We start from the raw sequence: 27,799 nt of genomic DNA, 5'->3' as shown, positions 1-27,799 counted from the left end.
AAGTGTGTTCAGTCTTTAGGCTTTAACCCTTTCCCCTCTGCACTCACAGATCTGTAGGGCAGCAGCACCTGGTGTTGAGGGAACTGGCCCAGGCTGTGATTGGGCCACTGAAGAGGGGGCTCCATTCCCTCAACAATGTCTCAGAAATGCTCTTCAGTATGAACGCACACATCGTCCTTCCTGGATGCCAGACCTTTCGTGATATTAGACGAGAGATTGAGAACATGAAGCAGGAGATGGAGAAGTCAGAGCAGGCAGCCACAAAAGAGCTTCAGTTGCTGGATAAGGAGACTGAGTGTCTCACTGCACAGCAGAGTCATTTAGCAGAGCAGAAAAAGCAGAAAGAGTGTGAGTTAAAAGGCCTGCAAAAACAGCTGGAGTCACACAGATCGTGTCTTAAGAGTTACAGTGAAGCCCTGGAAACACACAGGCGAAACCTGCAGACAGCAGAAGACACCAAGCACAGCATGAGACAGAGGAGAAATCGGGCTGAGACAGTGACCAATGCTGGGATTGGTGTCTTGGCTATCCCAATTTTTGGGTGGATTGCTGGTCAGAAAATAAATCTTGAAATGTTACAATGTTACATTTTTAAAATATTATGTAATTAAATGATTGTATATCTGACTGAAATTACACATTATTAATATGTTTTGCCCTTATGCATGTATTTTACCTCTTCTCAGGGGGAATTATGCTAAGTGTTGGTGAACAAGACATGGCCCGGGCCTCTGATGCTGTCAACAACGCTAAGATGGAGGTACAGAACTGTACATCTCAGATGAGATCATGCTCTGACAAAGTGTCTGAGTATAGTTCCTTGATCGATAAAGCTCAGTGTGCTATCGTAGAGGCCAACAGGAAGATTGATGAGACCAAGGACAAACTGCAGGCTATGTCTGTGAGGCGACATATTGTTGCTGATGTTCAGGCTAAAGTGAGACGAGGCGTCCATCATCTGGGGGTGCTGTGTGGGGTGACGAGTGTGCTAGAGCTGCAGACCCGACGCCTGATCCTGCTGAAGCCTGTGATGGAGGTGATGGAGGAGATGATAACAGCACTGAGACAGATCACTGGAGATGAGCTGCTGCACACAGAAGGCGTGAAGAGTTTGATGTGGGACAGTGGTCCAAACTAGACTCTACAGACTCTGAACCTTCCTACTTTACTGAGGGGAATATACTGAATCTGTCATTCGTCTGCAGCACAAAGGCAAAAACCAACCACCTAAAATGTTTAACAAACTGATTGAGAAAAGATGATCTTACCTCGCATGTTCTCACAGTGTGGGGGATGTACTTCAGCGTTGCGGTTTAGAAACAAACAAACAGAGGGACGGAAAAAAAATCTCTGTTCTTTCAAAAGCAGTCACCAAACCTCCGCAATGAGGACAGCGACTCCTGTGTGTAGGCGGAGACGTCGGCAGCAGGCTCTCCTCTGCTCAGCTGCTGCACAGGTAGAAATAAAAAATGGAGAAAAAAAGAGAAACTTATTCAGCACTTGAAAATGTGTTTCATTGGAGCTTGGAGCCTTATAGACGCAATAGTGACTTCATCATTTTAAAATATCCCTGTGCACATTGTGTTACTGACATGCTTTGTTTAATTGCATCACAATCGATTTAATCTGTACATGAAACAATAATACATAACAAACAACAAAACATTAGTATTAGTATGCCAACATTAGTCGGTGGTGTTATATTGAAACAATTTTATTAGACTAAAATGTTTTTCCCCCTGAAAATGATGCGTTGCAACACTCTACATGTGGCCATCATAAAGACCGATATTATCCTAAGATGATGAACTGTCCATTATTTGAGTGATTCAGCATGGAAGGCTGTAAATGACTGGATATAATGTTCAGGAGATGGCGACATTCATCTGCTGAGAATTTATTTTGACTCTGCGGGTACAGTTGGCCCACAAGACAGCAAATAACACAGAACCTTAAAAATGTACTTCAAAATTTTATTTTCATTTTTCTTTCTGCATAATCAACAACATTTTCCCTAAAAAGAAACGAGAAAGCTGCTCCCTCAAAACAAAACAAAACAAAACAAACGCTTGTTATAATCACATCTATTGTGGCAGTAATTTTATTGTGACATTTAAATCTAACCAGTCAAAGAGAAAACAATCTTATTAATCATTCATGTAAAACAGATGTGTGAGTTATTTATTCTATCATAGCTTACTACATCAGCAATGTACATAATGATTAGTGGATGTGAATCAAGTTACTGTTTTGGATGACATAATAGCATAGTATATTCTAGTATAACAAGTGGATGAAAATAATAAGTAGATTAGAAATGAAGTCTATGGCCTGTATGCCAAGGGTAGCCCCATAAACTTCAGCCACTCCACTCCAGTTACACAACAACATAAAAAAGCTGTTACTGTTGTCAGATTGGCTCAGTCCTTCACAACAACGTTGACAAGGCTCTTGATGTTCCTCAGTTTGTTGCTGTCAAAGTTCACCAGCAGCACGCAGGTGCCAACGCTGCTGGGACTGAACTCAACAGTGGCTTTGGCCTCCTGTTTTGGGCCCACAGCTCCAGCCCTGCAAGAGTCGGTATTCAACAGTGAGCGTCATCTGTCAAAACATTCAGTTTTATGCTGATCTCCAGTCTTATGCACACAGCTCAGAAAAAAATGTTGCAGTAGGTATGGCATCAGCCTCCATTGTATAAAGGTATTATTATATCACCACAAATCACAGAACAGACTCTTTTACTCTGAGCTGTAAGTAATTACAGATAGAGGAATCACTGTATGATAGTTACTGGGAAAAGTTCACTGTACTTGACTTTTTGTAAGCTTTGAAGCCTCATCACAAACAATTAAAAGTTAAGTTAAAAACTATATTGTCCATTAAATTGTAAATAAACTGATATGGGAGTTGGGTGACACAAGGAAACCATAGAAAGGTAGAAAAAAGAAGGAGGTGAAGCATAAATCTGCTCATGACACTTGGGATGGAGTTGACATACTTCGCTGTTATGGGTTTGCTGCTGGTGAGGCCGACCCCCTCTATGGTGAAACTGCAGTCCTGCAGCGGCTCTGGTAAAGGGTTCAACAAGGTCAGCTCTGCTGTCACAGGCTGGTTCACTACGGCTTCTTCCAACAGCTGCAGAGATGGGTTCAGGTTAACAGGTTTCATTGTGTAAGTGTTGGTGATATTGTAAATGACTGAATTATAAATCTGTACAATTTTATGGAAATTTATATTCATCAAATAACACACCCATTTCAAACAATCACAGCTTTAGAAGAATGACAAAAAGGCCATGGACTAAAGTTGAAGACTGAAGAAATTACAAAATGTCACCAGGTGCATGGGAAAAAAGAAGGATAAATATAATGCTTTCGTCAACTCTGAGAGATCTGAGGCTTTTGGAAATGGAAACTCCATCTTTGCAACAGAGGTTTAGAGTGATCCCCATTTCCAGTATGCCTGTAAATCAACAAAAGCTCAAATAGTGTTCAGGCTACCAGTTAGTCTAAATAGCACACTTTATACTTCAGCAAATATCAGCTCTTCACATAAACTCTGCTTTAGGTGACGTTTCAGTGTTACATTACTGCATAACTGTTAGAAAAATGCAAAATCCACACACACACACACACACACACACACACACAGACACAGAGAGAGAGAGAGAGAGAAGAGGTATAATTTATCTCATTATGCAGATAAACAAACTTGATTGGTGTTGAGTTGGCTCATCATGGAGAGGGTTGCAGAGAGGATAGGCCAAGAGCAGTGCAAACTCCCCCTTGTTGCAGAACAAGCTCACTCTTTTTAAAATAACTCAAATTAGAGAATAGAGAAAAAACTTGAACTTGAAATGTCACCAAACAAGCCATCTCCAACTGACTGACGCTGACCCTATTGATTAGTGACAACTGTAGTCAACTCATCCACAGTCAAGCCAGTCCATCCTTGAACTTTTAAGTTGTGGCTGCAAGAAAAGCTGCCATTGAAAAAGCAAAAAAGGCCTTAAAGTGCCCAGCTCTGTGTTAAAGTGGAGACTGAAGGGGATGGTGAATAATAGGTTCAACAAGTACAATAACAACAACGCACTCAAACAAAGGTGTTTCTGAAATAAATTTTTTAGGGTTGTAAGTCTGTGTGTTTGACACATTCTTTTTAAGCTGAATGGTGAATATTGTTCTAACCTTTTCACTGTGTCGTCAGGGTTAATGAACAAGAATTAAGCTTTTACAACTCTACACAATGTGCATGCAACAGACATGATACTATGAAGTGTAGCCTAGGTGATTTCCTGCTCAACTGAATTCTCCATTATCTTTTCACCTGAACAGTTTATGATGTTGTATATGGAATCATTGTAATACTTCACCATGAAAACATTTGTCTTATCATGTTAGTTCAGGAGATATGATGCAAAATACATAAATTGGCTATAGCAGAGAGTAAAATGGGGATTTTTTAATAGCTCCGTTTCTGAAAATATGAATATGTCACTGTAAATTTGACACCTATCACCTGGACTAATGTGCTGAATAAAAGAATGCTCTGCTTTGAGCTCAAGTGAGCTGATTTCTTGTTACGTTCAAATTATTGATGATTGATACTGGAGTTTCTAAAGGACAACACTAGAGAGCTGTTTTATTGCTCATGACAAGTTTCTTAATTTCTTACCTCTGTCCTTCCATCCATACCTTGATCTTTATGTCTGGCTCATCTAACACAATGGTCTTCTCAGCCTTGTGGTAGTCAACTGTCTGCTTGTCAATGGTGATAGCTGACACTAGGATCAACCTGTCTGAGGTGATCACCGTTCCATAGCTGTCATAGTCAAGTTTGAGGGACAGCTGCCTTTCTGAAAAACACATTAAAACAGTCATGATGCAATTTCAGCATGAGAACAGGAATTTTTTGGCAGCCTATGAAGCAGGTTTGATCCAACATACATTGTAAGGAAGATGTATATCCTGAGAGACATTTCCATGGTACATTTGAATGAGCTTGAGTTGCTTAATTCAAATATTAGTCAGGCATAGACAGCTCTGTTTCATTGAGGTACATTAAAAACAACTGTGATCATTTTTGTAAGATCATTAAATTCACACCTCAGATGATATGGTGTAGAGTGTTAAGATCAGAGCAAACCTTCTCCAGGGGGCACCTCCACTTTTTCTGAGGCATATGTCGCAGCTGTCTCCCAGTTTTCCATTGTAGTTGGCGGCTTTGGCGAAAAACAGGAAGTTGCAGGTTTTTGCCTCCATGTCGTTGTTGGTGAGGATAGCGTACACCTCAAAGTCTGAGCCCACCATCATGTTGTCAGAAAGCTTGATCTTAAATGAGAATTATGAAGTGCTTTATCTAATTTAATAAGTGGAACATACAATATTAACCTGCACAAAAATGTGTTTGACATTAGCAGGTAGTTCTGAAATGTGTCTGAAAAATAATTGTTTTCCAAAATCTAAAACACGATTCAGTTTTGTTGTAGATTCAGTTCTAGTGTGATAATAATAATATGCAATCAAAACATCATCATAATCAGAACATCCTAATGAAAGTGGGTACAGTCAAATGAATTTGAGGCTAAGGCAGGAAATAAAGCGATGATAGAGTGATTAGGTTTCTATCTGACCCCCCAAACCATCCACGCATTTAACAAAAACCGGACACTTAAGGAAACTTTGAAGTAAACAAATCATAACTGTACTGTGGTTCATACTAGGCTGTGTGCCAGTGAGTAGTATTTGACAACCACGTGCTGAATGTTTGTCACATCAATGTTGTTCCTCTTTCTTATGCCACAGCCAGTCTGTTTTGCAAGTATTGGCGCTATTATTGAGACTCATTTAACATAGTAAAATATTTTTTCAGTTTCTTTTTCAGTCTTATTTATTTATTTATTTACCCAGTGAAACTACAATTTAGGCACAGATGGCGTGACCTCTTTGGAACTATTGTCTCTAGCTTATATCTCCCCAGTAAATCTAAGTATGAATGCAGGGAAAAAAAAAAAAAACCTTCAGATGGAGCCCCGGCTCTTCTCCTCGTTGCTGTAGCTTGTTGTGGTGCTGGGCCTTCTCATACACTTGCCTTTCCTCCTTTGAGCCTGAAAACCATCAGGAATACAGCTTAATTTTCATCAAAGCTCCAAAACAGCGCCAAACACAAAGCCTCTTCAAAACTATGATCATTTGAATTCAACAGGCACAAATTCTATGTGATTATTTTTCTTTTCTTTTTTTCTAGTAGTATTAAAATTATTAGTACTTTTTTTTTTTTTCTTTGCATGTACAGTCAATATGTGTGTGCACATGTAACTCTGCAGTACCTTCTGGATACTTGTACTGGTGTGTGATGTCGTGTCTCTCATCTGAGCCCACAGCTTTGGTGCTGATGAAGCGTCCAACAGACTTAGTTGACCCACGGAACTTGACAAACTGTCCATTCGACAGACGCACCATGTCCACAACATCTGCATTAACCTGTCTCCATGCATGATATGAAATAACATGAGCCAACACTACATACAGAGATGTCTTTACACACATACGTATATACATATAGTATCTCTTAAATTGTGTCTCCTTAAAATAATTAACCAAATGAATCCGTTTCTTTTGGGTGGGTTAGCTGGGATCAGGTCTTAGCAAAATTTTTAACCTCTTACTCTGACCATGACTAGAAAACTATGGTAGTCTATGGCATCCATAGCTAAATTCAAACTATATATATGTCTGTGTTTCTCTTTAAATGTTACAATAAAGGGTTCAAGCAAAAACTCACCTCAGCAAAAATAAAGGGAGAGTCATACTTCTTGGTCAGCTCTCCTTCCTTGATGGCTCTCAGTGAGGCCGGTCCACAACAGAAAACACCTGAAAAGTAAATCAATAAAGACATACAAATCATTCAATATTATGAAAAAAACAGTGTGAACAGAGTATCAAGGTCACATTATCTGTGTGCATTAGTAAAAACAATGAGTATCAAGGAGAACAGCCTTGTGATAAATCATATGAACATAACAAACATAAGCTGTCACAAGTTTACCAAAGACCACAATCATACACTAAATCTGTGACTGCTGCCAGAAATTGGAACTAACCACTGTGGTTAAATACCGTGATGGCATGCAACCCGTTATGACGCATCTTATTTGCAGTAACAGTAAAAGTTATCGTTTGAGTTTTTTCTTGTGTGGCAATGAAGATAGTCAGCTCACAGATCTACATTTCAGACTTGGTAAAGTAAAATAGAATAGTTTTGAGGGAAAAGGCCAAACTCCATTGAAATCCAATTTCACCATCACTTGTCTCCTGCGGGGTTGGGTCACTGGTTTGCCATCCATCATACTCAGACCCCAAGTCTGGACGAGTCATCCAGCTATCCACCCAAACATGGAAATTCCTGGGGAAACATGTAAAATAAAGGAAAAGAGCATGGTGATTCTACGTCTGAGGAATATTAGAGAATAACAAGAGAGTGTAAAAATGATGTACTATAAGAAACAGCTGTGTTTATCTCTACCATAGACTCACCATATCGAATCTTCAGAAATTCTTTCGCCATTTTCATCATACAGGTTTTCTATCACTAGGTTAGCGTCTGTATCGTGAGCTGACCCAAAGTTAGTAACCACTCGACATGGGATGCCCAGGGCTCGGGACACTGGAGGAGGGAGGAGAGCAGCACCTCATCACCACTTTACTAAAACACGTGCGTGAGATAATGTGAGATTAGATAAATTTAGGGTTTTGCTTAAAAAAAGAAAAAGAAAAAAAAGGCTGGATTGGCAGTAGAAGTGGACTGGTGGATGTAGCAAATGAAAGACTCCCTCAACCCTCAGACAATCAAACCAAGACTCTCATACACTCTGTACTGTGTTCCAACCTGTGCAGGCAACAGCAGCAAAGACCCAACATTGGCCATAGCGGACGGGGCCGCTTTCTGCCCACTGGCGCAGAATGTCCCCGCTGCCGATCCACTGTCCTGGATGAACCCCACCTGAAAACTCTTCCCACTGTCCTACCAGTACACCTCTGTCGTCATTACTGTTGATCTGTGGACACAGACGGAGCGGACACAAGCACAGAGGTGAATGCCAAGAAATAAGCGGGAATCAAATATACAAGACTGAACATTTTAGCATTTGTTAATTCAGTCAAGTCAAATTTAGCATTTGACTTTGTAAAAGTCTCCTACATGATGCTTATATTTTTGACAGCAACACTGGTTTATTTTAGGCAGAAACATCAGGCTCACAAAGATCTGGAGGAAAAAAACCAAGCACAAAATTTGGATTTATTTTCTTTTAAAATCCTTCAACATCTTTCAAGCCCTTATTTTAGATGTGATTTTCCTCAGACATCCATCAGCTTTTCAAGACAGAGGTCTGACACACGATTTAGTACTGACAAAGCACATGATGCTCTAGACATTAGACGTGTGTTTATAATCAGTTGATATAATTTGGGAGAAAGTGAATAAAGACCAGGATCTTTTTTTTGGTTGTTTGATGCCATGTGTGGGTGCATCCTTAGTCTGTCATGTAACCTACAAATAGTGCATGATGTGAACATGCCTGGTACTGATTTATTGTGGAGTGACAGCCACTGATGTGTGACTCCCAGTAGAAATAACTTTGGATTTCTCATTTAGCTATTTTAACTTGCAGCAGGAATAAATTCTGACAGACCTAATTTATTTGTTTGTTATTAAACTGCTTTTCGCCACCTGCTTGGAACCAGGGCTGCACATGATGTCAAATTTTACCTCTCTTTGCTGCTGCTTTGTATCACAAAGGTTTGCTGGAAGAGAACAGAAACTCTCTAGAGAAGTAGAGTAGAGTGGTTGCCCTGCATGCTGAATATAAAGTAGCGGACAGAGAGTTTTCTGGAGCACCATGGTAATCCCTGTCCACACAGCTAAAATAAAGGCTATTCACAGGCTGGTCCACAGGGTCTCAACTCTTACTAAAGCCTGGACACCTACCATGGCACTCAGCACTCTGGACACATAGATGGGATTTCTCCTGGCAGAGCAGTCCTTGTCGGCATCAGACACAAATTTGGGGTTTTCATCCAGGATCTTCAGACAGATATCCAGAATTCCTGCTTCAAACTGCAGAAGAAGGGTAATATTGAGCAGCATATAAAGAAAAAATCATATAAAATCATATAATTGATAAATGTGTACCTGTCCAAAGTTCCAGGGTGTCCCTTTGATGCGTTTATGTGTTCCCCTGTAGATCTGCCCATGTTGTGCCAAAACATACTCCTGCCTCTTCATTTCACTGCGCATGTAAACAGCATCCTCTGTGGATCAGTGCACACAAGACACCAACATGAAAGCATGCTACATGCTACTTAACATCTCATCTTGCTGTTGTGCTATGTGAAACACAATATATTTTAGTTATGCAACAGATGTAATATACAAAATATAAAACACAAACCAATACTTTATGTACTCACTGGGGCACCAAGCATTAAAAAGTAGGGTGAACTGTCCTAAACTGGTCTTCTGCCCCTCCTGGTCCAGAGTCAGAGAATAAACTCCTATGGGGCTATTGGGGGATGAGCTGATAGACACAGACACTGTGTTTCCAGAGGGATCATTAACAGATGCGCTCCATTCAGTGTCAACTGTGGAGTCACTTAGACTGAAGGAAACCTTTGTGCCTGATTCTTTCCTGGGTAGCGGACCTGGAGACACATAAACATTACATCTAAATCCAGATGAGAGACACACAAATCTTCATGCACACACTGCTGCTGCTCTCATGCATACACACTCCCTCCAAATGTTTCTTCCTTGCACACAAATAAACCTAGAGGCATACCAGTTTCTACAATGAGTGTGAAGCTGGTTTCACCCAGTTTGAACTCCGTGCTGCCAGGTTTCAGATGTAAAATGATGATAAATGGATCTCCCCTCCTGACGATCAAACACTCCTCTCCATACCGCTCTGTATGATGGCTGCTGTTGTTACTCTTAATGTTCAGATCACAGTGCTCAATGTCCAAGACTGCGTGCAGAGACAGAAAAACACAACAGTTGTCACCACAGTTAAATACATTCTCATCTGTAACAACACGGACAATCTAGAGGCACAAACACATGACTTGATAACTTGTCAAAATCAAACTGTCAAAATTTCTTCACCAATGATAAATCACAAGAAATCATCAGGACGATCTGCAACACAGATTCAGTCTTACTCTATGTTCTTGATCTGAGGTATCTCATGTCAACCACCATTCCTGCTCATCACATTTCACACGACTCTCATTCTGATACTTATTCAAGAAGGTCTCTCTCTGTGAAGTAACACTGAGAGATAACTTCATCCTCAGTTGTCAATTATACAGTCAATTAATAACACCAAAATATGAAAGTTTTTTTTCCCTCTCCTTACCTTGACTCATGTCTGCAGAGAAGTTCTTGTCTCTTTACTTCTGTGAGGACAGTGACACTTCACTGCTGCAACCTGTGCTTATTGGCTAATACCCCTGCAGTGTAACTGCCCCTGGAGGATATTTGTAGCATGTGAAACCGGATAGGGTTGCCCCCATCTGTCTAGTCACCACATCAGTAATTCTGTTTTTAGTCAGGCAGGGCAAAGACACTTACAACATTCCTTCCTTTTTATTCTTCCTTTTTATTCTTCAATTTGACTATGGTTCCTGCTGATCTCTCAACTCAAATAGCAAATTTTCTTACGAATATAAAAATGAAACCACCAACATTTTTTTTCATAAATTATTTATGCCATATATTACTGTATGATTCAACATAGACAAAATGTTATAATTCAAAATGAATCAAAAACTGCTAAATTACATTTTATAATCCAAAATAAGAACACATCCAAAAATCACACATTTTTCAGCATGATGAGTTTTTCACTTTCACTTTTTGAAGTATGTTGTGAAAAGATCATGAAACTGCAACCTGACAGTTCAGTTTTCTATCAGTTAGGTTGCAGATCAAAAGAACAGAAGAACAGCTCAGCATGACTGAGTGGACAGAGGGAGACTGTGAAATTCTGCATTTCATAGAAGTTTACCATAAAATGTAAGACCACCCCTGACACATGAAATGAAGAACTCAAAAAATATTTCTATTTCTTCTTGGGCAGTGGCATTAGCGCCAAACTAAAACCTGCACATAGTAGCAATGTCTTGCGAAGTTTTGAAATAAGTGTCTACAGCTGTCTTCTGAGGAATCACTCTGTCTGTGGAATAAGGAAGTGAAGCATCATCCCAGTGGTGCCACATCCTCATGTTATTCCCATCTGTCTCAACACTTCCAAAAGGTGGTACAGGGTTCAGAGGAAAAACAATACAATATGAAAAGAAAGAAAGAAAGAAAGAAAGAAAGAAAGAAAGAAAGAAAGAAAGAAAGACTGCACTGACCCTGCATTTGAATAACAAAATCATTTACCCATAAATGAAAGAAAAAGCTAAAGTAACAAAAAAGTAACAGAAAACAGAAAAAACATGGATCTGCCATGTCATCAAAAGTCAGTGGTTTCAAAGAAAATTTAAAGAAAATAAGTCGACATCATTCAAAATTTTTAAGATCCTGTCATCATTAATATACTGAACATTTTGCATAGACAATAACAATGACTTCACTCATCTTCAGCAAGTTGTTGAGAAAACATAAAAATACATTTAAAAGCATTTAAATAATCACAAAAACACTTTGTTGTAATGGTCATTTTCATGCAAGTGAATGTGGAACATTGATGAGTATGGAACCATTAGTGGACCCTAAATAACAGTGAGTGGTTTTTGCCTTTAAGCATGTTGTCATATTTTGTCTGTTTGCAGCAGTTGCGTTGCTTCTTTGCTCGAGATTATAAACAAGATCCTTTCTCTCCGCATTAAATGAAGCAGATACAGAGTACTTCAAATCCAGGTGTGAAAACACAAATCAGTGAGTGGTCTGTCCCTCCTGATAAATTATTAAATATACAACTACTGTAAGAGCAGTCATTGGTAAAAAGAAATGTTCAGACCCATAGGAGAAATAACTTCTTATATTGATTAATTGCCATATATCCATTACTACACCATCAAACAATTTATACATTTCCATATCTGTAGATGTATCCACATGTTTCTCCATTTATAGTCATCAGCTTTAAGTTTGGGTCTGCTGCTTGTCCTGGGCTCATGGCCAGTGGATAGTTCTAGCCATGAGCTGTATCTTGGCACCACTGAGTTTCCCTTGTGATCTTGTAACCAAAACAATGTAGCCCAGCTTTAAAGAGGATACTAATACAATTGCACTGTAAGCAATGCTTTGTCTGCTAGCACATGAAAAGGAGTGTGTAACGCAGAGAGACTTTTTTTTTGTCTCAGGACTTAAAGGGGTCTCCGATGTTTATGGACTGCTCTCAAATACAGATGCTGGTCCTGTGTGTCTGTTCAATAGTGTCTCATTTGACCATATTCTATATCATTCTGTGTTAATGTAGCATGACACAGAAATGTATGGCCAAAGAGCATGTTTCACATTTCGAGTTAAGAGTATAGTCAGTAGATATGTGACATGAAATGTGGGCAAATCTGGAAAAAAAAAAATAATAATAATAATTACAAAAAATAAAAATTACAAAAAATAAAAATTACAGGTTGTTTTTTCATGAGGGTAAAATGTTGTTGGGGATTTTATGTGTAAATAAATTAAAACAGACTCCCATTTTAGCTACTTATGCTCAGGACATCGAATAAACTATGGTCTTCATGATTCAGGGATAAAAATTATTCTCACGGGGCAAAGAACGGAGACACATTTTATGAGCAAATGGCACATTTTCTGTCTTTGTGGGTTAACATTGCATGTCATTACAGTATTGTGTTGCAATGACATGCAAACCAAGCCTTGTGACCAGACAACGCTGATGGCCTCATGATTGTGTTTCACAAAATAACTTTTTTCACTCAGATAAAGCATCTGTCTGCAGGGCGAGCAGAGGATCTCCAACAACACTGGATAGCTTCAGTTGACCAATAATCTGCAACAATATTTAAAGCACAAATCATTCAATAATAACAATAACAATAACAATGATAGTTCATCTTTCCTAAAATGTTTTCTCATCAAATATTAATGACCTCAACAGGAACTGAAAGCACACAGAGAAATAACCGTCAAATGCAACATCATTCCTGATTCAGCGTTTGTTTTACTCTGCTGCTCTGAATTCACACAGCTCTCCATCCTTGCCCATAGCTGCTACTTTACAAATAGAAAAAAATAATTTATGAACTTATATGTGGTCGTTTTTTCTTGACTGCAAGAACTATTAACAATGTTCAATATACCTGACTACATGTTGATATTTATATATTTTTGTTTTTCCTGTTTAATTTAGTCTCAACTTCAGTTATGTTGATTTTTTTTAGATTTGCACCATAACTCTAAGTGTATTTAGTAATGTAACTTGTTTACCTTCTGCATAGAATCCAGGGTTAAACTTCTGTTGATTTTGCAATTATGATTTCTTCACTCTGCAATGCAAGATACCAAATATTGTATTATACTGTTAAAGCTATCAGAGAAGATGGTTTTCAGGAGCAGTATTCAGAATGTTGGCTTAGTTAATCTAGGCACACACACATTTAAACTCTTTTCAAACCTTTACGACTGCTATCATTAGAGAAGCGATGTGTAATTGAGAACATTGCCTTCAGTGTATACACACACCAGATTACATTATTATACCTTCACCTGTACCTGAGCATTAGCCAGATGTGGCGGTCTGGGTGTGACACCCAGTTTCTTTCTGATAACCAGCGGTGAGCTGTTTCTCCTCAGACTGGGGGTCCGACACAGTGGTGGGCAGGGCTTTGAACTCTGGGATACAAACGAGGAGGAGTCGTCATTTACCTCTCCACCAATGGCGGACAGGCAGCTGCGTTCAGAGCTGCTGAAGACGTTGATGCATTCCCCAGATGATTCAGTGCTGTCCGCTAAAGCAGAAACACATCAAACACATTGAGAAACAGTGAAGGCTGAAGTTTGTTTTTGAAAATGTACTGTATATCAATTCAAATTTGATTATAGCTTCCAAAAAATGAGCAGACCCTTGGGGAAAAAATGTTCCCATTGTCCAGGTGTTACATATCAGTGTCATTCTTGATGCTACCACCAGATAGCGCCAAAGGATTTTTTTCAAAGTGGCTTTAAAAATACCAACTCATTAATAATCATGTAATGTTCATTGATCAGAAGTTTATTTAGAGCCTGAGCAAACAGATCCTTATATTTAATAAAGACTTCACTCACTCAGAGGATGATGAGTTTTCCACTGTTCACAGTCACGATGAAGATGATGCTGATGAAGATGATGATTGTTGAGTTCATTGTCAGTCACAGCCTCAGGGGAGGAGCAGACGGCAGGACTAGTGTCCACTCCCTGTGATTGATTCCCAGGATAACCAGCAGGGGGCAGCGAGCCGCGGCCAGAGGAGGAAGACGATTGGCTGATGGTGGTGGAGGCCGTGCTGCCAGAGCCAATAGAGTGTGGCCGTGGATAGTCTAAGCCCCTGTGTGAACAACACGCCACAGGGACTGACGACACACATAGATAGATGTCATCAATGAGAAAATGATGTGCTGGGTCAGTGAGCAATGAGGACACAAGCATGACTTCTGCAGTTATTTCACAAACACATTGAGTTTTGTTAAATTTTGTTATTTTGTTAGCGACAAAATGTAAATAATGTAAAAATAGTTTTCACTTTTTAAATTAAAAACTATGCAAAAAAGTAATTATAATAAATGATTGACACTCTACAGCTTTGCTAGCGGCTCTGTGAGGCTAAATGCTAACAATGACATGAAGATGTTTAGGAGATGTTAACCATTTTAGTTTAGCGTATTAGCATGCTAATATTTCCTAATTATCATCAAACACAAAGCAATGCTGAGGCTCATGGGAAAATTAATTATACAGATATTCTGTGATAAACAAAGTCCAATTTTGACCTGATGATGGCGCAAGATGAAAAGTCAGAGAATCACCAAAGCTGCTACAATTCATCCTGAGAGGATGGGTTATTGAGACAGTTCAGTCTCAGAGTTTGATTATAAAATGTAGTGTAAAATATGGTGAGTGCAGCTCCTTACTTCTCCCTGGCAGACCACAGCTGACGGCTCGGTCACAAATTGCAGCGTCACTGGGTTGAATGTCCATGAAAGGTTTGCCGCCCATTCCCATGAACACCCTCTCCTGCATACGTAGCTCTGGGACATAAAGTGTGGTGACAGTGTTTTTTAGACCCATAAAACACTTTGTAAACTGTGTTCTATGTTAGTTCTGGATAAAAAAGCTATGTTGTTGTTGTTGCAACCTCTACTGTGAGTGGCCTGATCCCATAGGATCCTCTCCAGATCGGTGGTCCAGGCTTTCTTCACCTCCATGCTGGAGGCCCTGAGGGTGTAGGTGTCCTCGCTCTTCCTCCTGCGGAACCAGATCTCAAAGCACAGGCCGCTCACACCAGAATTATGGGTCATTCCAATGTCACTTGTCTGGGACAGAAAACATAAAGAGACACATGGAAATTACACTGACGGAAATGTCATATATGTTTAGGTGTTTTGGCTTCATGAGGTAGCTTTGAATGCTGGCTCCACAGGGCTGTGAGGTGTAATTCAAAACTACTGGAAAAATGCTTGTGAAGTAGAATACACTGTATATGATGACAGCTAAAAATAAGATTGAGCATTAAGGCTCCAACACTCTTGTGTGCTGACCTTGAATGACTGCTTGTAGATATAAACGTCATTGCCAATGTCTGTCCTCTTGGTCTTGCTGAAGAGGATTAGATCTTCAAAGAGAAAGATGCGGCGGACACATTTCTTTTTTCTAAAGAAAACTGTGAACTCATCCTGACGAATCAGCTGGCCCTGTTCTTTTAAATTCACCTGAGAGAACAGAGGAAAGTACAGCAGAGCAGAAAGGAAGAGATGGTTGACTTCATTTAACTTCTCTGTTTCAAGAACGGCTGATCTACCATTTTAATATCTTACATCGCAGTCCTGGATGGCGTCCATGGTGAGCAAGTCGTTGCCGTGACGCATCTGAAATCGAACCAGGTCGGCAGCAGCCTGGATCTCAGCCCTCTCCCGCTCCCTCTCACTGCTGGTCAGATCAGGCATATACACGCCTGGGCCACGCACACTTTGTGCACACACACCAGATGCAAGCAGTGAATCCTGGATTAAGTCTTTTGGCCTGTATGAGCCAGCCAGAGCCAACATGTCCTGCAACAGGAGGCTGTACTTGCTGATCCTCTGGATGGGTCTCAGCAGGTAGGATGAAAGGTCCATCATGTCCCCCAGCTCCTGCTGCTTCTTCTGTGAGGGGAAACAAAGTGGACTGTAAAGCTGAAAAGGTAAAGCACAGCACTGATCCTCACAGGATAAGGGGTGTTATACAGTAACTACTGCTAAGAGACTAATTCCTTATGATTGGAAGGGAAGATGCAATGATGTGAACTAAGAATTAAAGACGGCAAACACCCAGAATCTGAAAGTGTAGAGTTCCACACTGAAATGATGAAGAAGAGTTTGTGTCAAGTACAACAATTTCTGCCACAATCCTAAAATGTAATACTTATTACAGTTGTGCATTACCTCACTAATATGTGTAATCTGAATATACTGCTCACAGTGTCTATCATATGTGACACAGCCTTTGTTTAAGCTAATGTGTCATATATTATAGCTTCAATGTAGTGCTGGTACATGCAGCTAAAAAACATAAACTGTATATGAAGGTGTCAAACTGTGTGGAAAATAACATGTTACTTTGAATCTGAATACTGAAATGAAAAATTAAGGGGGGTATTGGGAATATTAGGGTTCAAGTTATCAAGTAATAGATAATAGATCAAGACTAAAACTGTTCATCATGAGATGATCTTCGACGCTGTCTGCACAGGTCAGATGATTGTGTTTTTCATGTATTATATTATAGGAGTTGTTTTCAGGGAGACTGTTTGACGAACAGGACTAAATCTAATCTAATCTTAAAATTTTCTACATGTCTGTATTTCAAACATGTGGACAGATATGATGTGCTAAAATTGAGAATTTGCAGGAAAGAGGGAGCTTGTGTAGGATGAAAGTTGTATTAAATATCTGCTTAAGCACATTGACAGTGGGAAAACTAAACCTCTTGTATGTTTCAGTGAAGAGAAAAACAGGACATAGAAACTGACCTTGAAGATGTCATGGCGACGGTGAAGGATGAGCGCATCTGACTGGGGTTTGTTCTTACTGTACAGAGCGTACAAGCCAAAACTCTCACTCTGGAGACAACCCCAGTAAAACCATGTTAGAAAATGTATTTTATTAATGATACCAGTTTTAACAATTATTAGCCACTTGCTAATCTGCAATAAAAACAGATTATTTTACTGACCTTTAATGATGATATAGTATATTGTATAAAGTATATACAGTATATAGTATAACCCTGTTACTGTACATGTCTACATCTAGTTTCATCACATCTCAAGAAGTGCAGTGAAACTAAATAGACATTTTGAAATTTGCTTATTTAATTACTTTTAAAATTATTATTGTATTATATTTTATTATTACAATTATAACAAAATAACAGAGTATATCAGATATAAACTAACCTACAAAATAACCTGCAAAAAAAAAAAAAAAAGCCTCCAAATAAATCAATCAGAATTAAAAATATTACAGACAAAACATGTACTATATATACAGCTAAACTCATTACAATTATACTACTCACATGTCTGAGAAAGCAGCGGGCCACCATGGCAGGCTCCCTCTGGCACGCCTCCAGCTCCGGCAGGAAGTAGTGGCTGTGGAAGTCGTAAAGCTTCTCCAGGTTCCCGAAGATGACGCCTCGCTTGCCCCTGAGGTCCTGGGGGATGTCTGGTCTGTCCAGCAGGGGGAGATAGTGGGTGAGGATGTAGCCCAGCGAGCGGACGTACTCTCTCTCTGTGAACACCAGCTCCTCCAGGACACGCTGCAGCCTCCTGATGACACAAAGACAACAAATACGTTTGTACTGCTGCCTATAGTGCAACTAACTCATCATCCTTTGAATACCTGATGATGGGTGTTTTTTTGTTTTATTCTCCTTGCTGAATGACACTTAACTTTATTTTCTACACACTCAAATTAATCAGTAGATTAGTTGTATAATAAGTTCTTTGTCTTTTGAAACATGCTTGTGATGAAAGAATATTGATACATTAATTCATGGCAAATTTTTTAAATACTCTTGGTTTCTGTGTCCTCCAGCTCTCTGAGGTGAGTGAGTAAAATGAATAAATAAATACAATTTATCCATGATTATGCATCATAATTATCATCATTTTCTTTTACATTTTGTCAGATGACACAGTCACATGCTGTCATTCTACTCTCTACATGCACTGTGACAGAAAAGAAATATGCCAAGCATGGATGGATTATGAGAGAGACAATGGGTCCCTGGGCACAAATATAAAATGCTCCTATTCTACAGTAAACATTTTTTTACTGAGTTTATTGTAGCCCAAGTATAGACTGGGGAGCTGTATAAAATAGGATATCCTAATTATTATATATAATATAAATGATAATTGGGATGTTCCCACTTTTGACTGAGCCACTGAAACTTTTCAATGTTAGTAATCAATTCAAGCTGGAGGTCTGTGCCTGGTAGGGAATCCATCCATGTTGCCAAATTAAGAAAGAAGCAAAGAAAGTCTGAAGAAATGATACCTGTAGCACTTCATTGTCAGCTTAGAGACAGAAAAGAGCGCATGGAATCTCATTAAGAGTCACGAGATTAGTCAAATTTAAGGCGTATAATTAAATTCTCTCGGTCATCTCACAGAATATTATCTTGCAAAGCAGATGTCTGATAATTCAGATCATTTTTAATCAATAATGCAAGTTAATTACACCCAAGGATACTGTGATAAACTTACAGGGCATTGCTGGCACTCTCCTGTGGATTTGCCAAACAAAACGCCCCCTCATATCTCCCAATGGGCAGGCTGGAGTGTTTGCAGCATAAAGTCCCATTAACCCCTGCAGCGCCTCGGTCGATCATGCAGGAGTCCTCTGAGCAGAAGCTCCCATGGCGGGAGATCTGGAACTTCTGAGCCTCCTTGAGAATCCGACAAGACGGCTGACCGTGGTGGGAGCAGGACGATGGGGGTCGAGCCTGCTCTGGAGGAGTGGATGACCCTGCCGTCGCTACTGCTGTGGTGCACGAGTCTTGGCTCACCGACCTTGCCCTGAGACCTCGTCCCCATGGAAACCACTGGCAGCCGACAGTGTGGGCCTGAGACAGAGCAGCGGCGTCACGCTCGCTCCTCGCCCTGCTCGCCTGTCTCCTCCTCGTCTCTTTTTCTGTTCTCCTCGCTGATCTATTTGAAAATGTGTTTTTTTAAATTCATTATGTAATGTTAGGATTTCTGTGTATGAATGACACAGTGGGTTACAGAAAAGAAAAGTTAATGATCAGTTCATTCTTATCACAAATATCTGTACCATCACGAAAAGTTCAAGTAGAATCAGACAAGTGTGTCTTTCAAACAGAAATGTTTGTTTCAGTGGCTAAGCTACTCTGATCAAGTGAGATGAACAGACTAAAGAAGTTGTATTACCTGTGAGGTGACTGTGGAGTGACCTTTGACCCTTGGCTGGTTCCAGTGTCACTGTGATCCTCAGGTTTGATGATGATGTTACAACAAGCTACATTTGTTGAATTAGTGCTGTTCCTGCCAAGAATTGTCTTTCTCTTCCCTAAATCCACTGCTCCTGACACAATGCCCTCCCACTGCGGGTGCCGAGGCCCGGGGGTCGATTGCACCACCAGACCCTGGCCACCAGGTGACGCTGTCTGAATATTGGTGCTCACCACATCGACATAATGACATTCACACCAGCTGCTAGAATCTGGTTTTTGGTGGTAAATTTCATTCACATCCTGCATCCTTTCCTGAAGCTGCTGCCTGGCCTCCTGACATCTCAGCCAGGCTACATTCCAGACCCGCATGCCCCTGGAACCCTGCAGGGCGCTGGCCTGGGTCTTCACCTCCTGAAATCTCTCTGGGCAAAACTGGAGGAACCTGTCTTGGAAAGTCTGAAGGATAGAGCTGTCATTGCCTGACAGTGAATCACTGACAGTGGCTGGGCCAGAGTCATGTCCTGTGGGCAGTTCAGGCTGGCAAAGGGAGGTCGTGCTTGGTCCAGAGACTTGGTTCTGGTGTTGAGGGTTTGTTTCACTCTGGTCCAGGTAATCAGTGCATTCACTGGCCAGAGCCATAGCCTGTTTGTAAAAGAGGTTTTCTTTTACTATACAGAGAAATAACATGTATGTATTTATTTTCTTTGTTTATATGCTACCATACCCAGATACTTAAGTATAAGAATAAAACAGGGGGAATTGTTTTCCCTCTTGATTGTTATTTGCATGATGTCTTGTTTATAACAGCAAATCTGTCAGCTCTTTAGTTGTACATTATTAACAAATCATCAAGACATGAAGTGACTTTTTTCATCACTGCTGGAGTGCTGCCCTCTTTCCTTAACGTCTTTGGGTAAAACAAAAACACACGCACACATAAAAGTAGCTCTTTTGAACACAATTAGTGTCAATTTCAATATAATAAATGATGACCTGAAGTTATTTTGAGATTTCTATACAAGAGAAAGGCACACCAAAGCAATATTTATTACAAGTTCTTCCCGACTTTTACATAACAACATAATTGTAACTGTGGTCTATTCTCTAATTCTAGTCTCTGCAAAAGCATTTAATAGAAATACCTCAATAACAATACATTAATAATTTAAAGCACAATTACAGATTTTAGAATGTACTCAGGTATAATACGAGAATAAAATACAAGGATTCGAAAAAGCTGCTCAGGTAGTTTTTGACTGGTTAATCTGACCCTGTATTATTCTCCATTTAAATGTTTAGTTGAATATACTGTAGCTGTATACAGCATATAAGTGCATTCTTTCCAAAAAGGATAAAAGTAACATAAATTAAAAACAGCAACTAATCTTGATTATTGAATACCGATCTTACAAACCTGCTCACAAAAATCACACACGTTGACCATGATCTGCAGCTCTCTGCCGCAAGCCTCCGCTCTGCACAGGAAGTCCTCCAGGCCTGATTTGAAGGTGCAGACAAAAGTCCTGAATGCCTCTGTCTCTGGGTAAGAGAGCCCGCTGCGCTGGAGATGCTCTGCCTCGGACACTAACGACATGGCATGGTGCCTCCGGTCCTGGGGAGGGAGAGGAGAGAGATTCAGACAGAGAAACACAAACACAGACAGAGGGACAGACACGAGAACAAACTTAGACTCACATTAGCTTCAATAAGGAAGCCAGTGAAGCTGTTGAGGATCTGCTCCATTCTGTCTCCAGAGTCCTCGACTGACTCAGCCTCCAGGAGGTGGCGCTCTCCTTCTACATTAAACCACTGTTGCATCTGCAGGGGTGGAGGATGCAAACAATTATTGTGTTTGCTAAGTAAGCATGTGCTTTTTAAACAAATTTATCTAATGTGTCTTATTTTGTTTTTGTTCTATAACAATCTCCCACTTTGTATAAATTCATGTTACATACAAATGAACGTGTACAGGTGTGTATGCACCTGTTTCTGTGTGTTTTTGTTCACTTCAAAAAAGAAAGAGGGAAATGTCAGAGCAAAATATAAAGTGTTTAAATTTGCTCTCAATAAAAGTAGAATTAATAAAGCCCTTTATCACAAGCATCCCTTAAGTGATAATACAAGAACAAAAAACCTACCAAAATCTCACAAATCATGTGTCCCAGAAAGGAACTAAGTACATCAACAGAAATTTGTATTTTTATTTTCCCTTAGGTCAAATATGTGTTCACTGGTTAACTCCTGAAATCTAGTCCTCACTATACCAACACATGGTAAATTACTGTCACTGGATCATTCCACAGCTTCCACACACTCAGGGACATTAGAATTTCTTAAGTCCATAACTGCAGTGTCGAAACCTTATTTTCTTTGAAAGTAAACTGCACTCATTTAAATGTCCATAGGCTCAATTAGTATAATGTACAATACCTGGGTGAAGTGTCCCTCCATCTCTCTGAGTTGCAGCAGGTACTCCAGGTGTTCCAGTGACATGTTGGACCTCTGCACGAGGATGTGAGCCTGCTCTTCCACCTGGTTGTACAGGCTGGTCACTGAGTCCACTGCATCACTGCGTGTAGGAAAAAGACAGATCACAGCCTTAAGAAAAAAATGAGAAAGTGATGTTCAAGAAGTAGATTCTAGTGGAATATTAGACATTTTATTCCCCATGATTTATTACTTTATTAATTTCATTTTTCTTTCTATGTATCTTGCTGTTTTCTACTGTGTCCTAACATATACTATGGCTTTTCAGTATGTCATCTATAAATGATGTTGCTATAAATATTTCTGTGTACTCAGATCTCCCGGGGAAATCAGATCTCAGTCTCAGAGAGTGACTTTTGATGGAAAAATAACCCAGTAAAGCCAATACTTATTCTAAATTGAAGAAAATACTTGGCTTACTTAAATATAAAGAAAATTACTATGTCATTAAAATATCTAATTCATTTCACTTTTGGTTTTGACCTCTGTACAAAGTCTCAGCTATCGCTAAATCAAATAATGAGGACAGTGTCACAACTGGACAATTTCATGATTTTTTGCTGGTGCAGTCTCCTGCATTGGCACTGATATAACAGGCCATGTAAACAGACAAATCAGACTGCAGGCCAACGTCTGGTTTTTTTCTGTACATGTAAATATAGCAGGTGAGAGCAGGAGTTTTTCCTCAGTGTTTACCTGAGGTCCTCGCAGTGGGGGTATTTGAGGTCACTCTCTTTCCTCAGCCTAGCCAGGATGGCTCCACCCTCCCTCTGCAGGCTGACCAATCTGCTGTCCTCCAGTACATCCCTCATCAGAGTCCTCCGGTCCATCATGCACTGCTGCACTGTCTGTTGGACAAAAAAGCAAGTGATACAGTGACTCCTTCATATCAAGAATTTTGGGGAACTACCTGTGCTGCTATTTTCTGAAGATTATCTTGACAGCTTTTCTATGTGCCACCACTATTCACCAATATTTTTTAATAGCTACAGAAGCTATTATCCCCGTAACAACATACTGCACATACTATATTATTAATGAAGTAAGAGTTACATTAACCCAGCTTCCAAAGTCCAAATAACATCATTAGAAAGCAGTCAAAGAGCAGCGTTAAGGTACCTGTACAGTGTCCATCCTCTGTGGCTCCTCTAACCTACTGATGGCTCTCAGCAGCAAGCTGGATGCCTCATGAAGGTCAGATACAAATGGAAAGAGTTTCTAGAGGATGAAACATGTGGACAAAAATAAATTGTGGGTGGCAAAGAAAAAAACAAGTACACCGCCTGATTAGAGAGGAGCGAGGCAGAGAAAAAGAGAAACCGGTAATGTACAGGAGGTGACTGTCTCACCTGGTGCAGTTCTATCCAATCACAGTGGCTGTGAGACAGTGTGCCATCCAGGCGGGAGCTCAGCTGACTGCCCTCCACCAGCTTCAGCAAGGCTTTCATCGACGTCACCATGTCAGTCTGCTTCAAGGTAACAAACGTCAAAGCATGTTTTCGCAGCTACAGTGCTACATTAACAAAAGGAGCGCTCATTGTTTGCTCACCAATTCAAATGTCTGAATCATTATTGTGCTGATTTTTCAGTCTTTATAATTGAAACTAACTAATATTTTAGATTCAAGGACAGAAGGGTCAGCAACCTATTGTTTTTGCTGGTATTTCTTTGACTGGGCCCAGGTAAACAGTCGTCCATAGCCTCTTTTGTTTTGCTTATATTTTCTCTTCTTTTTTCTTTTTCACAAAGAACAATTAATACTGCATATTTACAATGGTCAATATATCAGCTTATTAAATGCAAAAAGGTCTCATGGTAAAAGCAACGGTAAGCATTTTCTTTGATGAAAGATGAGTGGCGAAGTTGAAACAGCTGCAATTGGAAGACGAAAACACAGGACGATGATAAGATATTTTACTGGATTAGTGAAATCTGTGACCTACACCAAAGAAAAGCTTTGTGGCAAAATTTCATGGCAACCCACCCTATATTTGTTAAGATATTTCACTCAAAACATTATTAGAATTAATTCTCTCTCATGACTAGAAACACTCTGATCAAAGAGGTTAATGAAGCTTCAGATTGATCACACTTAGTAGCAAACCAAACAGAGGTGTCTTATGATTAGGTTTGTGGAGGGTGATATAAGCTGACCTGGACCCCTGGACATCTCTCTGGCCGGATGCTCCTGTCCTTGTCCACCAGCAGCACCAAGCTGTTTAATGCCTGGGGAGTCTGCTCCTGCAACAGTTTAACATTCAATAAATCCCTACACTATCTCAATACAATTAAGTGTGTTTAATTTTGAGTTATAAGCTTTTATTTATCATGAGAATAAATTTACAAGAGTAAAAAACATGGGTATAAATGCTAAATGGAGCTAATTTCATTTCCAATTTTATAAAGTAAATGGAACTGATATTAACACTAATAAGCTGTATCACACTTGCAAATATAAACTGTGTCATGGGGTCATTCAGTTCAAGACCAACTTGTATATCGTTATACGGTATATTGTATGTTTGATTAAAGCAGTTTGATTTGATAAGTGAAGTGAACAACATCTTTTGTCACATTACACACTATGACTGTTTCATAAACTGGAGAACATCTAGACATGTTGTTTATGTTCAGGAGCACTCCAGTCTGGCATTAACACCTAAACAACAGCTGAGAGCTCTGATCTGCTGTCGTCTGATGTAAAGCAGAAGTTTGTGTGCTTCTTACCTGAAGCGTCATCAGGGCCTTATAGAGCTGCGGTTGAGGATTTATCTTCCTTGCATCAAAAATGAGCGTCATCCCAGCTTCTCTGACTTCTCTCCTACATACAAAGATAAAATGACAAATTAGTGCAAAACCAGTGACCACAGCAAAACAGACAAGAACACACAGATGCCAAAACTGCCCTCTGAGTGTGTCTATAAATGGACACTTGGTTTATTTTGACCTTTTGGTGGCTCATGTATTTCTTGACTGATTTACTGGGATATGAATATTACTCCTCACCTGGTGATCGAGTGGAAGTAGAGCAGCATCTGGAAGAGTTCCTGACTTGTTACAGCCGATCTCCATCCTTGGTGCTCTCCATAGAGCTCGACTATTACCCTGCCTGTCCTGTCTCTGCCGCCTGGAGGGGTTAGAGACAGAAAAGATCAGGGAACATCTAAAATGCTGTTTTCTGTTTGTGAGGATTTTTACTAACCAGAGTGAAAGAGACAATTTAGTTTACAGTTTATTGTTTGTTTTGCAGCTATTCCATGTCACACCTAGAGAGCGCTTGATTTATTTTACGTTTGTCTGTCACCCTCCATACTTCATGTAGAGATACTTGCTTCCATTCAAATAGAAAAGCTAATTTTGTACGTAATTGTGGCACCCTCTGGTCTCACATGGAAGAACGGAAATGATTTAGGCAAATTATTAAGCACAGTTGTCATTGAAATAGCTACTGTGCATGTTGAGAAATTTATCTACAAACACACAGAATAACTCATGGTTTTCATAGTACTGTTCAATTATTATTTTTTTAATCAGCCATTACAGTTGCAGACTGATATACTCTTAGAGATACCAACGTGTGTAAACATCAGTTAAATATATAATAAATCTTGATCTCTATACATACTTTTGTATGTATTTTTCATGTAATCTATTTCTTCTCTCACATATGTTGTTGTTGATCTACTGCATTTAGGCACTTTGAAGAACTATGAAGCTGCTAAACTGTGTGAGCGGATTATAATGAGTATTGTGGTTGCTGATGTAATTTCCTGCATCTGAAACTAACTTACCTGTGAGAGATGCTACTCCCAGATAGAGGGGGTGGGCTCTGGGGTCTGGGGATCCCAGGGGGAGATGGTCAGGTCTGGGTCGAGCAGAGGCAGGCTGGGAGATCTTCTGCGTCTCTGCTGCTGGAGGTGGATCTGTCTGTGATGGGTTCTCCGTCTGATGGCCATTTCTACTGGATATGGATGTACTGCCGGGCTGAACACCATCTAAAGACAGTGGATATATTTTATTATAGGGAGCCTGCTGAAGACTAGTTTTCATCTGTAACTAAACCCCAATGAAAAGAGCAAACTCACCACGTTAGAGTAGAACACATAACAACAACATAACTGTACCTTGAATGACCATCTTCCTCCTGTTGATCTTGGGTGAAACCAGTCCAAAGGCTGTGCTGTTTTTACATTTGACCACATGTAACTGGGGAATCTCTGCACAGGAGTCGGTGTTTTCTCTTCTCCTCACATTCTGACCTTCAACAATGACCACTTCACACTTCTCTGACGTGTCCACCACCGCTGTAGAGAGAGATGAACATCTTCCATCTGACATGGATTCTCGTCTGTTTTGTGGCGCTGTATGAGACTGAGAAAAGTTTGGACTCATTCCTGTGGAACTGGTTCTGTTTCGTAGTCTCTCACGCGGTTTGAGGGTCATGCTCATCCCTGAAATTTCACTTGAACTAAATGGTAATCCATGGTGTTTAGCAGAGATCACAACCGACTGTTTGGGATCTTTTGAGCTTGACAAATCTCTATCAGCGTTTATCTTTGTTCCTGCTGCTGAATTCTTCATGTTCACATTGTGTGAATTGCCATGAGGTTTGGCAAAGTGTTCATCCCTCGGTTCCCTGAATGGCACAGTGGTCTTTTCAGCTGTCTGCTCTGGTAGCCCACCATAGTTTAAAGGATTTGTACCCCTGTACTCCATACAGGTGGCAGTGTTTGAATCTCCTGGTTTCCAATATGGAACAGTGTTTTTTTCTCCTGACTCCTTGCAGATGGCTCCACCAACAGAGAAAGGAGGCTGGCTTTGGATCTCAGGATCACACCATATTCCTTGAACATTACACCATGGATCCCCTGTTTCAGTCCCTGGTGGCCTCTGCCTGTCATCGCATTGCGAGAAATCACCATCCTCCTCCACCACAGCTAGCATATTTGCCCTGTCTTTCTCCTGTCCAAAGGTGACAGGGTTTTGTATAGCAGCCTGGTAGGAGTCCCTGTATCGACACCTCAGCTCCTGAGCTCTGGAAGCCTTCCCGCCTTGTCTCCTTTTCATGCACGGGGTGCAGGGTTTCTCTGAGAACCGGACAGTGCGGACACACTGAGAGGTGTCAGGGTCTGGGTGATTGTGGTGTAGATGGGAATGGTGGATAGCAGATGGAAGTCCTGTCTCTGAGGACATATTGGGCCTTAATGATAAAGGAGCCTCTGATCTAGAATGACTGTGAGTTTGTGGTTTTGTAGGTAACTGCACATGTGCTTGTGATTGCGCTTGAGGTGGTGCCTGTGTTTTTGGCTGCCTCTGCATTTGCCTGTATGACTCTGTTTGTGCATGTGGCTGCATTTGTGCTTGTCTCTGTGGATGTCTTTGCATTTGTGCTTCTAACTTCTGTTGATGTTCTGTTACTGACTGAGCTTTAGCAAAAAGCATAGTTGCCTGCAAAATATCAATATATTCCCCTTCTGCAGCAACTTGGCCTACCTGCCCACTTGTGCTTATATCTTGTTGGTTTGTGACTTTGTGTTTATTTTGCTCTATACTTTCAGAAACAGTCAGAGTCTTATCAGCACCTTTGCATATATCTGTACTTGCAGGAGTGTATGTACCTGAAACAGC

The 27,799-nt window shown here is 40.2% G+C and overlaps 2 protein-coding genes across 2 annotated transcripts; both read right to left on the bottom strand.

The window, feature by feature from the left end:
* Nucleotides 1-1,959: 1,959 nt before the first annotated feature.
* LOC108891649 (protein-glutamine gamma-glutamyltransferase 2-like) lies at nucleotides 1,960-10,577 on the bottom strand. The gene is given in 16 exon segments (XM_018688885.2): nucleotides 1,960-2,568; nucleotides 2,999-3,135; nucleotides 4,695-4,855; nucleotides 5,146-5,182; nucleotides 5,184-5,330; nucleotides 6,018-6,106; nucleotides 6,329-6,482; nucleotides 6,784-6,872; nucleotides 7,301-7,404; nucleotides 7,536-7,665; nucleotides 7,888-8,056; nucleotides 8,989-9,117; nucleotides 9,193-9,311; nucleotides 9,471-9,701; nucleotides 9,839-10,024; nucleotides 10,415-10,577. Coding segments are annotated over 16 exon segments (2,040 nt in total). The 5' UTR covers nucleotides 10,425-10,577; the 3' UTR covers nucleotides 1,960-2,420.
* Nucleotides 10,578-10,661: 84 nt separating this feature from the next.
* On the bottom strand, nucleotides 10,662-26,235 carry LOC108891637 (pleckstrin homology domain-containing family G member 4B). The gene is made up of 22 exons (XM_018688863.2): nucleotides 25,963-26,235; nucleotides 25,178-25,298; nucleotides 24,899-24,992; nucleotides 24,326-24,412; nucleotides 23,521-23,637; nucleotides 23,291-23,389; nucleotides 22,868-23,019; nucleotides 22,115-22,253; nucleotides 21,380-21,502; nucleotides 21,099-21,296; nucleotides 19,662-20,326; nucleotides 18,978-19,421; nucleotides 17,786-18,035; nucleotides 17,238-17,327; nucleotides 16,045-16,371; nucleotides 15,769-15,939; nucleotides 15,366-15,543; nucleotides 15,142-15,258; nucleotides 14,299-14,583; nucleotides 13,747-13,982; nucleotides 13,462-13,520; nucleotides 10,662-13,024 (listed from the first exon to the last, which is right to left on the bottom strand). The coding sequence occupies exons 1-21, from the start codon at nucleotides 26,219-26,221 to the stop codon at nucleotides 13,482-13,484; spliced, it is 4,191 nt and encodes a 1,396-aa protein (XP_018544379.2). The 5' UTR covers nucleotides 26,222-26,235; the 3' UTR covers nucleotides 10,662-13,024; nucleotides 13,462-13,481.
* Nucleotides 26,236-27,799: the final 1,564 nt, after the last annotated feature.

Source organism: Lates calcarifer, linkage group LG6 (genome assembly GCF_001640805.2).
Source record: "Lates calcarifer isolate ASB-BC8 linkage group LG6, TLL_Latcal_v3, whole genome shotgun sequence".
Taxonomy (NCBI): Eukaryota; Metazoa; Chordata; class Actinopteri; family Centropomidae; genus Lates; species Lates calcarifer.
The sequence above is the reverse complement of the archived record's forward strand: the minus strand, read 5'-3'. Positions and strand labels throughout refer to the sequence as shown.